At 37.8% G+C, this 15,255-nt stretch overlaps 1 protein-coding gene across 2 annotated transcripts in view; it reads left to right on the top strand.

The window, feature by feature from the left end:
- Window positions 1-14,186, top strand: part of DGKH (diacylglycerol kinase eta) — a 168,366-nt gene extending 154,180 nt beyond the window's left edge. Inside the window, exons 26-31 of one of the 2 annotated variants that reach the window (XM_028107216.2) lie at window positions 1,613-1,718; window positions 2,732-2,824; window positions 5,606-5,725; window positions 6,061-6,169; window positions 7,600-7,730; window positions 12,498-14,186. In XM_028107216.2, the coding sequence (XP_027963017.1) occupies window positions 1,613-1,718; window positions 2,732-2,824; window positions 5,606-5,725; window positions 6,061-6,169; window positions 7,600-7,730; window positions 12,498-12,587 (649 nt within the window). In that variant the 3' untranslated portion in view covers window positions 12,588-14,186. The remainder of the gene's footprint in view (window positions 1-1,612; window positions 1,719-2,731; window positions 2,825-5,605; window positions 5,726-6,060; window positions 6,170-7,599; window positions 7,731-12,497) is intronic. The other variant, XM_088021852.1, reaches the window with a different exon arrangement.
- The last annotated feature ends 1,069 nt before the right edge of the window (window positions 14,187-15,255 follow it).

The following is a 15,255-nucleotide window of genomic DNA, read 5'->3' as shown; positions in this document are numbered from 1 at the left end:
ACGTTTCTGGAAGCAATGTGTAGCATTGTTTGCAAGACAGCAAAGCAAGGTTAGGGTGAACATTCTTGGACTGGTCCTGATAGGGAACAACCGATTGAGGTAGGAGAGATGGAGAGAAGAAGAGAGACTTAAGATTGATTATTATCTAAAATTGCTGAATGGCCTGAATTAGGAGACAGGACGACCCTCAGGTTCTAGTGAATGGCTGGATGGATTGTGGAACCTTTGATGGAACCATAGGATTCAGGAGGGAAAGTAGGTTTGAGAGGGAAAATGACAGGGTCCGTGTTGGACTTCCAGAATTTAAACTACATTAGAAATATCTAGGAGGAGGGGTGCCTAGGTGGCTCAGTCAGTTAAGCATCCGACTCTCGGTTTCGGTTCACATCATGATTTCAGGGTCGTGAGATAGAGCCCCATATCAGGCTCTGCACTCAGCCAGGAGTCCGCCTCTGCAACCCCCCCCCTTCATGCTCACATGCTCTCTCTTTCTCTCAAATAAATAAATACATCTTAAAAAAAAAAGAAAGAAATATCTGGGAGGAAATTTTAGTAGGCAATTGGAAATATTGATCTGAAATTGATTTCTTTTCCTCTTTTTGAAAATTAGAATAACATTTACCCACCTCTGTTCTTCTGATAAATAACCCATTCTTCATGATTTCTCAAGGTTATTTGTAGAAATATTGAGATGACATTTGCAAATTCCTTTGTGGCTTGGATATCAATTGTATGATCTTTAAGAATTAAGCTCTCTTCCTTTACTCTTCATTCAACAGTACAGCCCTAGTCTCTTTTCTTGTTTTACCCTTTCTAGTGTGAAGATCATTCTCCTTGTAGATGTCAGAAGCAAAAAAGGATTTGCATAGTTTTGCCTTCTTGCTCATCCACAAACTTTACATCATCTTCTAGCAATTGGTGGAACTTTTCCTCTTTTTTCTTCTTTGGCCTTTAGTGCCCTCCAGGATCCTGTTTGTTCAGGATATTCTTAAATGTTTAGATTCCAGAGGACTGTGGCACAACAGACTTTGGAGCTGATAGACATAGATTCAAATCCTGGCTCTATTACTTATTAGTTTTGTATACTTACCGAATCTCTCCAGCCCTCCCGGTCTTCGTCTATAAAGTGGAGAAAATTAATCACCGTTACCTTTTAAGTTGTGAATATTAAACTAGGTAATGTATGTAAAGCACTTAGTGTATAGATGCTAAAGATGGCAATGTTCTTCTCCTACTCTATTTGTTCCTGATTGAAGTTTCAATGAATAAAAGATTAAGTTTCTGCTCTCTACATTTGGGCCCCATCTCACTTGCCAATGATACTTTAAAATGAAGTGTTACTATATTTTGTTCTTCCAAATAGTACCTCACTGTGTTTATCCATGATTCTAAGCCTAACTTTTCCTATAAAGATTTTTGGTTTCTCATTCTTTGTTACAGTGGGGTTTGAATTTTGTAAATCTACCCTTTGTTATTCACAATTGAGTTGAACTCATTTAAAAATATCCCCTAATCTTTTTTTTTGACCTGTCTGATTCTACCATTTCTACACTTCAGAAAAATCAGCGATGCTCAAATTTTTTTTGTTCACCTGCCCCATTTTTGCTTTCAGGATCTGTGATGCAGCCACGATCCATTGTCTCTTGGAGCAAGAACTGGCCCATGCTGTGAATGCATGCTCCCACGCACTGAATAAAGCCAACCCACGCTTCCCAGAGGTGAGGAGCTAATGGTAAATTCTCATTCCACAGACTGTTATGTATTACACATATATTTCAATGCTATAATATGTGCCATGCCCTTTGAAACAGCATTAGACAGTCTGTAGGAGTGCCTGCCAGAAGCTTATGATGAATTAGTGGTCACATTTTCATTTTTCTTTTCCTGCCCTTTTTCCATTCCATTCCATTCCTTTAAAATCTCTTCATTTTTTCCCCATTTCTCTTTCAGTCACTGGTCGCCGTGCCATCTTCCTTGCACTCCTTCTCCTTTAAGCTACCACCATCCCTTCTTGTTCTTTCTTTCACCTTCTCTCCTGCACCTTGATGTAGGGCAAACTACATGCCGTGCATTTTATTAGAAATGTTCAATGTCAAAGCTGTGTACAGAAGTTATTCTCACTTCATTTTGTTCTACAAAACTGGTAAAGTGGGTAAACTTTTTAATGTAGATGCTGCAATTTTGTAACATCTATAATTTTTTTAATATAAGTGTTAAAAAAAGAAGGGAAAGGATACAGGTCTCTTGAAATGTGATACATAGTACAAGGCTGTAGCGTAGAGAAAACTGATAGCATTATTTCATTCTTTTAATTATTCAGTGGAAGTTACCTAAATTGATAGATAAGTGCTGCTTCCTCAAGGTGAAAGTCTAAAAAACAGCCTGGTTGGAACTTCTGGGAGTGAAAGTCAGTGGATAGAACTGATTATGATCTGATAATGCCCCATTATCTGATAAGGCATAATTTTCTTTGACTGAACTGTTTTATGGGAACATGTATATGTTGTTGCAAGCATCCACATGTTTGTATGCAGGAGATGTCCTTAAGTGTGTGACTATAGTCAGGGCATGGGTGTGAAATTGTTCAATTATAATAGGAATTGGGGTGGAGTTGTAAAAATATGTGTGATGTGAATTTATGGGAAGAATAAAATGTAAAGTATTTGCTGATGATTGAATCCCAACTTAATACAGAACTACTTGTCTTTGATGTGTTGTTTTTTTTTTCTAGAGTCTTACGAGAGACACTGCCACTGAAATAGCCATCAATGTGAAGGCACTATATAATGAAACAGAATCTTTACTAGTGGGCAGGGTTCCTTTGGTAAGGAAGAGATGCCTGGTAACACAAGAATGATGATCCATGTGTGGGCCTCAGCTTTATTAGGGAGCATGCATTCATTCATCAGATTCTAATGCAGAAGCAGCCTCCTGGCCTCCACCCTTAGGGCTTCCCTTTTACCTGGCTTTTGCCTTCGAGAAAATGCATGGCTATACCGGGGAGATATGGTGCGGGCTAACAGGAGTAGAGGTTTCCCCTCATAGATGCCATCAGGTTTTTATGCAGTACTGTTATCCTCAGTCAGCTTTGAGAGACTTGAGCCTTATGAAGTATAGCAGGCATTCCTCAGGAGCTCATTACTTCCTAATTGCAGAGAGGTAGAGGAAATCATCGGTTTTGTTCCTGAAATTAACATGTGAAATATGATTGGTATGGTTTTTAGATTCGCTTAAAGGGTAGTACTTTCTAGACTCGATGTTTCAAGAACTAAATTCAAGAGCTAGCCCTATCTCTAGATTAACTCAGATTGGTGCTGGAAATGAAGTTTCGGGCAGGCCTGAATTTGACCACAGTCAGTGGACCTCAAGTGCTAGAAGTCCACAGATGTCCTGTTTGGTTTGCCTGGAGTCTGCCTTGTCAGCCTTTTATTCTCACCAGTTTCAAACGTTCTAGAATATTGGGTCTTCTCGCCATCTAGTGTTCGATTGTGGGTTATTCACACACGCTGCTATAACTGTGTAGAAAGCCTGATGGATTATGATGCATTAGCTATTTTTTCTTCCTTGTCACGATTCTTCCTTGTCACTGATCCGTGATGATCTTACAACATTCCTCTTGACTCTAATTTTATTTCTTGCTTTGGAAAATAAAGTGGTAGTAAAAGTCATAGTATCTGGCATAGTGGGAAAATGGGAGGTGTGTCACAGTCTAGCTTGACTGTGCTTGGAGTTTCTGTTTCATTGGGATCCGGAAGCGTACCATCCATGGAGCATCTTTTACTCTGCGAAGAGAAGCTTCAAGGATGAATGACATCCGTGGCTCTTACCCATCTCCAGAGGAAGCTGAAGTACAACTTCCTTGGGGCAGGATGTGGCTGCCTATGCTATGGCCCTGAAGAAAAACTTTTAGGAAGACACATTGATTACCTTTTTTTGATAAAACCAATGGAACATTTTGCCAATTCTTGGCACTTTTGTTATTAACTAGAGTCTTCTTGTTGCTCTTCTAAAATTAGTCCAGTGAAATCCAGTGAGCTGTGGTTTTAGTCCCAATTTTTATGTGAAGGACATGTATTTTTTGTCTTATTTGAAATACAAAAGATAACTCCTGACTGACAACTAGAAGCATAACTTGTTCTGTATTTTAGCTCTCTACGCTGAAAGCACCCATTGAGTGTTAGTTGGTTAGTATTTATCAATTATATTATGTTCATATAGAACAACCCACACAGACTCTTAATCATTTCGATCTACTTCTGTCATTGTCTAAAATGGGTGTATGGTTTAAAATGTATACCAGTGAATTTTTTCAAAACCTTTGACCATATTGATGTCAAAATGCAAGTGTCAGTCATATTCGAGATCAACTAAGGCTTACACTTTATTTTGCTTCTAGAATGAATATGCAATACCATTTTATCAATTTTATAAGACGTATATTCTTAGACTCAAAGGAAAGTAGTAAATTTTACATGACAAGGTGGAGAATCTCCATATTTTTATTAACTACTAGAAATGGTAAATACCTTGAATAACCAAGGAGAAAAACAACACCATAATAAATAACAGGAACAATTTCGCTGAACTTTCAGTTCAAAATTCTCAAACCTGTATATAGATCCTTTACAATCTTAAAGTAATTTATGAAAGGATTGATTTCTCTGGAATAGACCTTAGAAATAATCTGGTCACTTTCTACTATTTATTAAGGAAGAAACTAAGACTCCTACCATCAGTCAGCCTTCCCTTGGTTGCATAGTTAGTAACAAAGCCAGGACCAGAAGGCAGTCGCCTCCCTTCCTGTTCTACATGTAACAGTGTTTATTTCACCTTTACTATTGAATTTCTAAGTGCTTTTTAATAGCTGCCTCAAATGAGTGGATAATAAGTGACCGGTTAAATTCTCCTTAAAGTTTCCAAACCCTCTTCCAGATTTCAAACCATTCAGCATTTTGCTTTTTTGCCCTGATTTTTACAACAGCTTTTCGTCACAAATTTTTCTGAGATTCGTGGGGTTTTTTTCCCCCTTAAACTTATTATTTTAATTCTCCAGGAGATTTCTGTGCCAAGCAGTTCTTATGATGTGACATGTTTTTGACCAATTTTTAAAATAGTATTATTTGCTTACATAGCGGCCCATGGAAATCGGAAGGATTTTTGCCACAGAAGTAGAATAGTGAGATTACTTACTAGCAAGCAGGCAGACTGGGTGGATGGACGTATGGATTGGAAGGGAGGGAGAGAGGAAAGAATTTACAAAAAAAAAAGTGAGAAAGGAAGAAAGAAAGAGAAAAAAGAGAGAAAGAAAACCACCAAAAGTGATACTTTTTTTCTGTGACATTATTAAAGTCACACTAGCTCCTTATATTATCTTTGGGAAGTACGGATAAATCTCTCCAGGTGTTTCTTTTTTTTTAAATAAGCTCAATAGAAAATAATCTTTTCTTTTTTTCCTATATTCCTGTATCTTACCAACAACAGTAACCTAGCCTTGCCTAATAAGAGATGAGGATGTTCATTGTCAAAATAAAATGAATTTCTCCTGTTTTGAGATTGGTCACTGAGCCTTGTTTCATTTTGTGTTTTAAAATTTGCTGGTGAATAGCAGTTAGAATCCCCGCATGAGGAACGTGTATCTAATGCCTTACATTCTGTGGAGGTGGAGCTGCAGAAGTTAACGGAGATCCCTTGGCTTTATTATATCTTACACCCAAACGAAGATGCGGTATGTGAAATGTGGCCTGTTTCTTTATAAATGCAGACGTTATGACAATCAAATTTGAACAAGAGATATTCAAGGGAGAATGCATTTTGAATACCACTTTCAAATGTGCTGCTCTTGAACAAGCGAGCAAAGGCTTTTCTGTGAACAAAGGTACCTCACGGGAATCAGTACATTTTCAAGGAGTACATAGATTCATGCACTTTAATTTTTAACAAGCCACGGCTTCAACGGTGTGTTGTGCTTATAACCTGTTCCTGTGTTGGCTTTAAGATCGGGGTGAGCTTTTCTTCTCCTAACGTCCTGAGCAAATTCCTTTTCTTGCCCCACTCGAACAGGAGCCCCCCATGGATTGCACCAAGAGAAACAGCAGAAGCACAGTCTTTCGTATCGTGCCAAAATTTAAAAAGGAAAAGGTTCAGAAGCAGAAGACAAGTTCACAGCCTGGTAGGTGATCTGCACTGGAAGGGAAAGTAAAACCCTGTGGAAAAGATGACTCATTAAAGTGATGTCATCTAGGCGGTAAAAATGCTCTGGAATTATTTACTAAACACCATAGAATGGTTAAAATGGTGGATTTTATTTTATGTTCATTTTACCACAATAAAGCAAATCATATCACACCTAAAGTAAGTCCCCCAACCAGTAGGAGTCTTTAGCAACAAAGCACACAAGAAAACGAGGTGGTCGCTGATGTGCTTCTGTTCTGTTCAGCGGACGTCAGTGCATCTGTTTAGGATGGTCCTGTGTCCTGCGTAACAACAATTCAAGGCATCGGTGGTGTGTAACTTGTTTTTCTCCTTCAAAGTTCAAAATCTAGCTCATTTTGATGAATGGCATGTTGAAACTTCCATTTACTCCTTTAACTTGCTAAATAATTGATTTTTCCACCTAAAGTTACGCATTGTCTTTCTCCTGTTTCAAGGACTTCCTACACCATTTCAGCTCTTCAGTCGTGACAGCCCCCAGGGACACTTGCATTCTCAAGCGAAGATTAAACTGTCTGTGGTGTTGTTGGTCTGGTTCCCTTTCCCCCTTCCCCTAGGAATTAATTTTAATGCTGCAGTGGTGCTGAGGCACCTTCCAAGTTCTGTGTAGATGGCAATAGGTGCGATCAAATCATTTTATAATCCTTCCAAGTGAGCTGTCTCCTTTTAAAAAGTGATATATGACCTGATTTTTGACAATTGTAGAGCAGCCACTGAAGGGCATTTGAAAACCAAATATAGCAAATAAATAAATTTGAATTAAGCTAATCAATGGCGAATAAAATGTATAAAACACTGATGATACATATTGAAAAGTAACGGTCCAACTCATCTTAGCAGTCCTGACAGTTTCCAGAAGACATGAAGGTGAGCTAACAACACATTTAGTACTATCATTGTCAATAATTATAATTACGAATCGTAACAGAATCAATAAAGGCATCCCTTGAATTCAGCCAGACCTGGAGCCAACGTCTGTGTAATATTCAGAAGCCCATGTCAGATTTTCAATTTTCATCAGCACTTGGAGCTAATTCAGTTAGAACTAGTATCATATATGGTCTTAAGGAAATCATCAGAGCTTATTTCGATCTTGGACTATTTAGATTGTGTAGTTTGGGCGGCTTGGAGAGGAAATGGAGCTAAAGCTGAAGGTACGGGTGCACAGCAGTGAACGTCCCTGCATAGTCAGATCTCTGTGTTGATTGAGAGTCTGTAACCTGCATGGGGGAAAAAGCGAAATTGGAGTTTTGTCAAAACAACACCTTTAACCTTTCCCTTTGCTAGCACTGCCGCTGTACTCTGTTTTGCATCTTCTTTGGCCAACCTTTGCTTTGTAATGCATTGAGCATGTAGAAATTAAGGGGGTTTTGCTCTTAACTTTGGTAGTTCAAAAATGGGGCACAGAGGAAGTTGCTGCTTGGCTGGATCTGCTCAATTTGGGAGAGTACAAAGAAATCTTCATCCGTCATGACATCAGAGGGGCTGAACTTTTGCATCTGGAAAGGCGAGATCTTAAGGTATTTCCTTTGTGCTACTCTTCTGCTTTTTAAAATTTCCCAGCAAAACAGAATCCTTTCTCCTGCACCTCTTTTGTTACATGCTTATAGCTTGGCAAACATGCAGTGATCTAATATGCATTGTCCTGTGGTCGGAGTTCCTTGTATGCTTTTTAAACAAGAATGTCAGCAATATTGTCCTATGAAGTATCATTCTCTGATTATTATGGCTAAAGCTTAGCATGAAGTTAGTAATTTTTTTTCTCTGCATCCATCGGTATGGCTGTCCCTGTGCTAATACTTCCAAATAGCTCATGTTTCCATCGGCTCATTTGATTGGATCAGCGTGAAAGGGGATCACTGTTGCTGAAAATGACTAAAAAAATCTAATAAAACGTTAACAACTAAAAATTGATTCAAAATACCAATAACAAAGTTTTCCTAATATGTGGAACTAGATTAAAAACTTACAGCAGTGGCAACTGAGGGTCCTATGAGTTTGTTGTGTTTCTGACTGCCCTTTCAGAGCTCACGTGAACAACTAGACCTCTCTGTGACTTACTGTTATGATTGTATTATTCTCAAAAAATTTATTATTTTCTTTAGTAAATGAAGTAAAAATTATGCTTCGCTTTTGCTAGAATGCAGCTTAGAGCCTATTTGGCATTTATTTCAGAGAAAGAAAATCATTAATTCATGGTCTGAAGCAATTCCCTTTTATTTTGGGGGGTGGAGACTCAACATGGCCAAAGTAGACTATTCTATCCCAAGGTTACAAGTATGATTTTGTCATGTTGGATTTTCTTACCAAACACCGCCATTTTAAAATTCCAAGATTGAGTAATGAGCAAGTGACAAAGCCTTTAACATATGTTGGAGTGATCTCTTTCCTGTAGACCAAATTCTGAATTGCACAGAATTATGATACAGTGAATTCCTAACAAATTCATGAACTGTTGTGCCTTTATCTACAAATGTGTTAGCAGAGATCTTTGGACAATTAGTGAGTAATATATAGGATTTTATAAAGCAGAGTCATACAGTTCTGGCACATTAAAAGTGGACACCACATCTACCTAAATATTTTTAACCAGGATAATAAAACAATAGATTAATTAATTACCGCAGTTGAGAGTCCTAAATCTGGAAAATAGCAAAATATACAGGGCTAGAGTTCCTAGAGTAAAGGTTGACTTCAAAACTTGGAATGAGTGCACGAAAAAATAAATGTAAGGGATCATTATATCCAACATATTTATGTAGCTTCTTACATCCTTGGCAGGCAGCAATATTTATTGAATAGCTACTGACAGATATATTATGCCAGCCTCTCTAGGAGCTTACTTGCCATGAATAAGCATGAATTCAAGAAAAGACTGAACGTGTGTGTATATATAATTATATATGTATATGTTATATATGTACATGCAACCATAAACATACAAATACACACACACACATACACAATGAGTAAAGCAAATATCTGCAGAATGGAAAAACAAAGCTCATACACATAGGAGAGTTAGAGTGATAGGACTTGGCTGGAAGAAAGAGTACGAGTAAAAAGGAAATGGTTAAGAATTATTTTCGTAAACTTTCTCTTTAGCTTTATCATGGGACTTTTTGTTCTCCTTTGTTTTTATTTTTAATGCATATTACATCCTTTCCCTTAAAACTTTTCTTTCAGAAATTTGCATTGACATAGTCCTTTTTAACTTTTTTCGTTCTAAAATGGGGCATGGGGGAATGAAAAAAAGGAAGATAATTTTTCGGAAAGAGCCTGCTATAGAACAAAGCCATGAAGGTAGTAAAAGAGCTCCCCTGGATCTCTGGTTGTAGCTATAAGAGGGAGCAGACTCTTCAGAATAAAGTCTTTAAGTGTTGCTAAAGGATCACCTATTCCCTGGGTAACCCTGTCCACTCCCATTGCTGCAAATACGGTCCGTAAAGATGTCCGTGGTTCACAGGTTTGTACCTCCAGCCCTGACCTCATTTGGGAGCTTTAGGATTTTATTACCAATGCTACTTGATAGTTGCCTATCACACAGGGGGAGTCAGTCTTAACATGTCAACACCCAAACCTCTGTTCTGGGGATATCTTCGTAAAATCAACCTTCTCTCCTTCCAGGCACTCAAGCCAGAGAAGCCCACGGTCATACTCAGCGCCTTCCTCTCCCTTATCCTGGTCCCCTAACTCATTAAGCCCATCACTGAGCCAGCTTTCTAAACTCCATCCATTTCTCTTTCTGCTTTCCACACTCCTACTGGGTGCTAGGGCACCGCTCGCCCGTGTGAGACCAGAGTTCCTAACTGGCCTTTCCACTGCTACCCTTGCTCTCTCTAGCCCATTACCCACACGGCAACCAGAGTGATCTCTTAACATCAGATAGATCACTTTTCAGTTACTTCCCACTTTACTGGAATAAAGACTCGCATTTTGGGGAGGTCTTCAAGATTCTGCCCATTTATGGAACCTGCTGTGGAATCACTGGCCCCTCGCTGGGCTGTACCCCATCCACCCTGGCCATAGTCCATTTGCTTAAAAATACGAGACTTTTCCTCACCTTTAGAGGTGCACCTTCCTACGGTATATATCTCCCACTACCCGGCACCTGGCCTACTCCTGATCAGATCTTGGCTCAGGTGTTACTTTCTTATCAGCAAGACAACTCGAGATAGCAATGTGACAGTGTTAAGGTGAGAAAGGAAAAATATTTCTGAGGTGCTTTAGGAAATAAATAAACTGACTGCATTATTCTCCTTCCAGGAAGACCATAGGCAAATGTGAGGGGCACAAGAGACAATGGCAGAGACGCAATGGTTTTGTTTGTGTAGTTGGTTTTTTTTTTTTTTTCATTTGGAAAGTTGCATATGCATGGCTAGTAAGATAACGGAGTATCTACAAAGCATGTCTCTGCAAAATTAGACCTGGCCGTCCAAAGAAAGAAAAGGCCCATAATAAAGAATATGATAAAAATAAATTAAGAAAGATATAACAGATGTCATGGCATAACTTTATCACAGCCTAACTCCTAGAAGACATGAAGGTATTGAACTCAAGATAGAGAAAATATAGCTAGAAGTTAGTGTAATTCTGTGGAAAATATTCATCTCATTACACCAAAACGGTAATTCTGAGTAGAGTCTGCTTCTCCTGAAGAAGTTTTTATTCTTGAAAATATAACGTGTATATGGCCTGAAATAAAATATTTAATATTAACTGTGTTTCTTAATCAGATAATTATGTTATCACAAAGCAGAAAGAATGTTAAAATATCCCACTCAAATCAAAGAATCTAAATGCAACTGTAAATGCATTTATATTTCAGAGTTCGGTAGCAGGCGCGGGTTATCTTTCTTTAGGATTTGGCCTTGCTTTTAAGTTTGCTATGTCAGCATACACTCAGGAAATATATAGTTGCCTTAAAACTGGTTATGAATAGCCTGGTGTCCTATGAGCAAATATTTTTCAGAGTCTGTTGCATATTGTAAAAATGTGACCCAGAAATTATTTCAAGCTTGACGAGAGCACTTGCTGTAGAAAGAGTATTTTCCAGAAAGATTCAAAATTGTCAGTAGAAAAAAAGAATTGTCAGTATCATCGCTGCTATAGAATTTAAAGAGCCCGTAAAGTATATGGAAGAGAGAGCACGGGTGTGAGAGTGTGCTTACAGTCGTCTGATCTATTTCACTTAAAGCTTAAAAATAAATAATGCTCTTAGCTTATGAAATAGAACGGATATTTGGAATCTTTATCATCTCAGACACATAGTTTTATGGTACCTTATAATCCTGTTTTCGAGGCTGCTTTGGAAGCCATCTTTTTGCTAATTTTCAGATATTCCAAGCCCTCTCTTTTTTATACAGAATTGGTTTGACTTCATGTATTAGCCAATTGATTGTGCCCATTACACTTAGAGAAACTATAGGGTTCAGAGGCCTTCACCCTTTCTTTTAGTTTTTCAGGTAGTGAATGTCATGGCTTTCTTGTATGCATCTCCTTCATTCCTGCAACAAGGATTTATTTGCCGAGTGCCTGATGTGCGCTCTACAGTCTGGAATCCTCCTCCATGCTGAAAGCTAAATATTGAATTCTTGGCCCTTTAAAGGAAGATGGCCCCGTAAGAAACAAGGAGGGTTCTGTGGAAAAGCATCAACCCACAGATAGCTAGGTTGAAATAATTTTTTATACTTCTGCCTTACAAAATAGAACGAATATTTAAACAGTCCGCTCAAATTGAAAGCTCTAAATGTAACCAGAAATGCATTGACATTTTTAGCTGGTGGCCACTGATCTCTGTCATTAGGATTAGGCTTTACTTTTAAGTTTACTATTTTAGGAAGGAAGTGCCTTCAGACTACTTGCGGCTGCCCTGATGTCTCCTTGTCACTTTTCTTGGAGATCCCAAAGGACTTGTGTTTTTAAAAAGAAGAAGCAGAAGTAAAAAGGAGGTTTTGACTCTTGAAGAACCGCCATTGTGTATAATTTCTGAGAATGTTACATTTAAGAGTTTGTATAGGATGTGTTTTTTTTTTTTTTTTTTTACTGGTTGGTAATGTCTCAGTAGCAGGTTAGTTTCGCTTTATAAACTGATTTTCGTAGCTTATACTTCCTAAGTCATTGAATAGAAACTAAACTAAGCGAACTGAATGCTAATTATACTATTTGCTAGTGAAATATTTAATCCCCAGTTTTCTCTTGTCAATAAACTTCTTTCTTTTCCTTCTCCTTTTCCCCCCCTACCTTTTCTTCTTTTTCTTTTCTTTTCTTTCTTTCTTTTTTTTTAGGACCTGGGGATAACGAAAGTGGGTCATATGAAGCGAATTCTCCAGGGAATTAAAGAGCTTGGAAGGAGCACTCCCCAGTCTGAGGTGTAATCATGCTGGTGCTATTCCTTGGAAGGGAAGTAATTGCTACTTAATCAAAGCTCTTAGAAGCAATTGTCTGTTTCTGTCCTTTTCTGCCTAGAAAAGCAAGCACCAGGGAAGCACCTCTATGGCTTGATATTTTGCTGTGGGTGAAAATTTTCATTTGAGGTATTAGAAAATATTTTTGTGCCAAATAATACATTCCACAAAGCCATTTTCTTATTGTGCAAACTTGACGTGTTCAAATATGCTCATATTAGTAAGAAGGTAGGAAGAATCCGAGACAATTGCATTGTCTGAAAGGTGGAAACGTTTACTTACGTTTGACTTTCCTTAAACCTGGTCAGATGGAATGTTCTTACTACGTGACTGCATAACAATATGTGGCTAAAACTTCTTAGGTTTCATTATTGGAGGCATTGGCTTCTTCCTTAAAATCATTGGTTAGGAGACTAAGATATAAATTAGGTTGTGTTTTGAATGTTAGATTGGGTGTCACCTCAGATTCCTAGCATTCAGTGGTCATAGAAAATGGTTGAAACCCCTCAAATATTATGAATGAATGCAAATCTTAATGCACGACATTCCTGCCTGAATGGTCTTTCTTTTTCTTGCATGTCACATGTAATCTCGTAAAACTTAGCTTTCATGTCAGTTTTAATGGAATTTAATTTATTACTACCGAAGTACCCTTTTGTTGGTTCAAGGCACTTGTCTGTTCTTTGATGTGGGATTTTGGATAGATGCTGTATCTAAGAATTTGTGACCAGGTGTCTGTGCCATCATCAACAAATGATACACATTTTATGCAAGTCAATTTGATGTCACTCTATATCATCAACAGTAGACATGCACATGAAGAAAATCTCTGGATATTTTTATAAAATTACATGTTCTGTTGCCGAACAAAACTTATTATAGCTTCCCAAACCAAAATTCCCACATTTTGTGGGGTTTTTTTGCTTTAATTTAGTATTTATTTAATACTCTGTTAGCATTTATAATATAGTGGGCTGTTGACATCCAGGAGTTTCCCCAAGGTCTCAACTGGGATTTGTATACTGATTGGTCACCCAGACTTACCCACTAGCTGGAGTGACTACTGACACAACTTCTCAACAAGAAATTTAAATTTTTAAATTTTTTCTTAAGGGCTTTATATTATTATTATTATTATTATCTCACTTAATTCTTATATCAGGTAGATATTATTTTCCTTTTTCTAAACCACTATACTTCAGTGTAAGCTTATGAGGAGTCAACATTACAATTACCAAATCTTTGAAAGCCAAAGGCACGTGTCAAAAAGTCACAAAAATATCCTTAAACAATATTTCTTTAGACATATGTACCAAAAATTAATTATAATATTTAAAAATCTATTATATAAGAGAAGAAAACAGGGTATTGACCCAGTGGTGACAATTTTCATGAAGTAGCCTTCTAAGTAGGTGCTCAATAGATACACATACACACATATGCATATACATGTACATTCACACTTACATATGCATAATCTTGAAATATACTCATTGATATTTTCTAGACAATTATTTGCCAAATGCTTAATGAGAAATATTAGTGGGAAAGCATTTAAAATGGACATTGTCGGACATATAATTTAATTATAGCAAAGGAGTTTAAATATTTGACACTTTATTCTTATTCATAAATTGGGTATTTAACTACTAAGAAAAAAAATCACAAAATTTGGATATCTTAAAAATAAAAGCCTGATCAGTTCCTGACCAAATATGTCTGACTATATATTTTACCTGTTTAAGTTGTGAATAAATAGAAATTTTCCAAAGGGAATTATATCAAGTAGCGTGAAAGAGTCAAAAGCTACTCACTTTATATTGGAATGTTATCTACACTTTATGAAATCAAAGGGCTTCTTTTCCAGTCCCTTTATAGCCCCCATCTGCCCATCCCCTGCAAGGGGTCCTGCTTTTCCAGGCATTTCCCTGTAGAATTAAAAGACAGATGCCAGCCTCTCTTTGGAACTCAGCTATGAGATCACAGATCCCTGACCAGCTCGGCCAAAAAAAGAAAGGTAGGGGCAAAGAGGCAAGGAACTCTAGAGAAGAAGTAGCTAATATAAAAATCTTTATTGATTTCCATTCGCCCAAAATACCCCTTTGCCACTAGAAAAGATCTAAGCTATTACATGTTCAGAATTTGAGTAAGATGTAAATGATTAAATTTTTTGTTTGATGTTGGTCTTTTTACTCCTAGGTAATAACTTTTATCTGTGTTGTAACACCTCCATTAATGGACTCTTTGGTTAACTAGCATTTTCTTGCAGATGCCTTTTGGATGAGGGAAATCCTTTAAAATGACAGTTTTGCTCTCTTTTTTGTTGTTAAATAAGAGCGATTTTTCCTGTATGCTTTGTCTGTGCGTGGCCGGTGTGGACCCAGGTGACCTTACTCACGTCTGTTTGCCAAGATGGCGTCCTCAGAGCCTCCTCAGGCTCCTGTCAGCGTCACAGAGGAGCAGCTTCTTAGAGTTAATGGGGCCACGAATAAAAAGTAGGAAGAGCTGCTCTCTGGAATCTGATCGCAGCTCAGGGGAGTGCAGATGGGGCCTTTGTACCTTGATCCATTCCTAAACTGAGGTGAGAAGCTTAAACCTGCTCCGGATTGCCAGCTTTAATTGCACCGTCCTGCCGCTA

The sequence above is a fragment of the Eumetopias jubatus genome, unplaced genomic scaffold (genome assembly GCF_037043125.1).
Source record: "Eumetopias jubatus isolate StellerSeaLion01/CBP00866 unplaced genomic scaffold, mEumJub1_p1.0 scaffold_3, whole genome shotgun sequence".
NCBI classification, from domain to species: Eukaryota; Metazoa; Chordata; class Mammalia; order Carnivora; family Otariidae; genus Eumetopias; species Eumetopias jubatus.
Note: the sequence above shows the minus strand (reverse complement) of the source record. Positions and strands in the feature narration are given on the sequence as shown.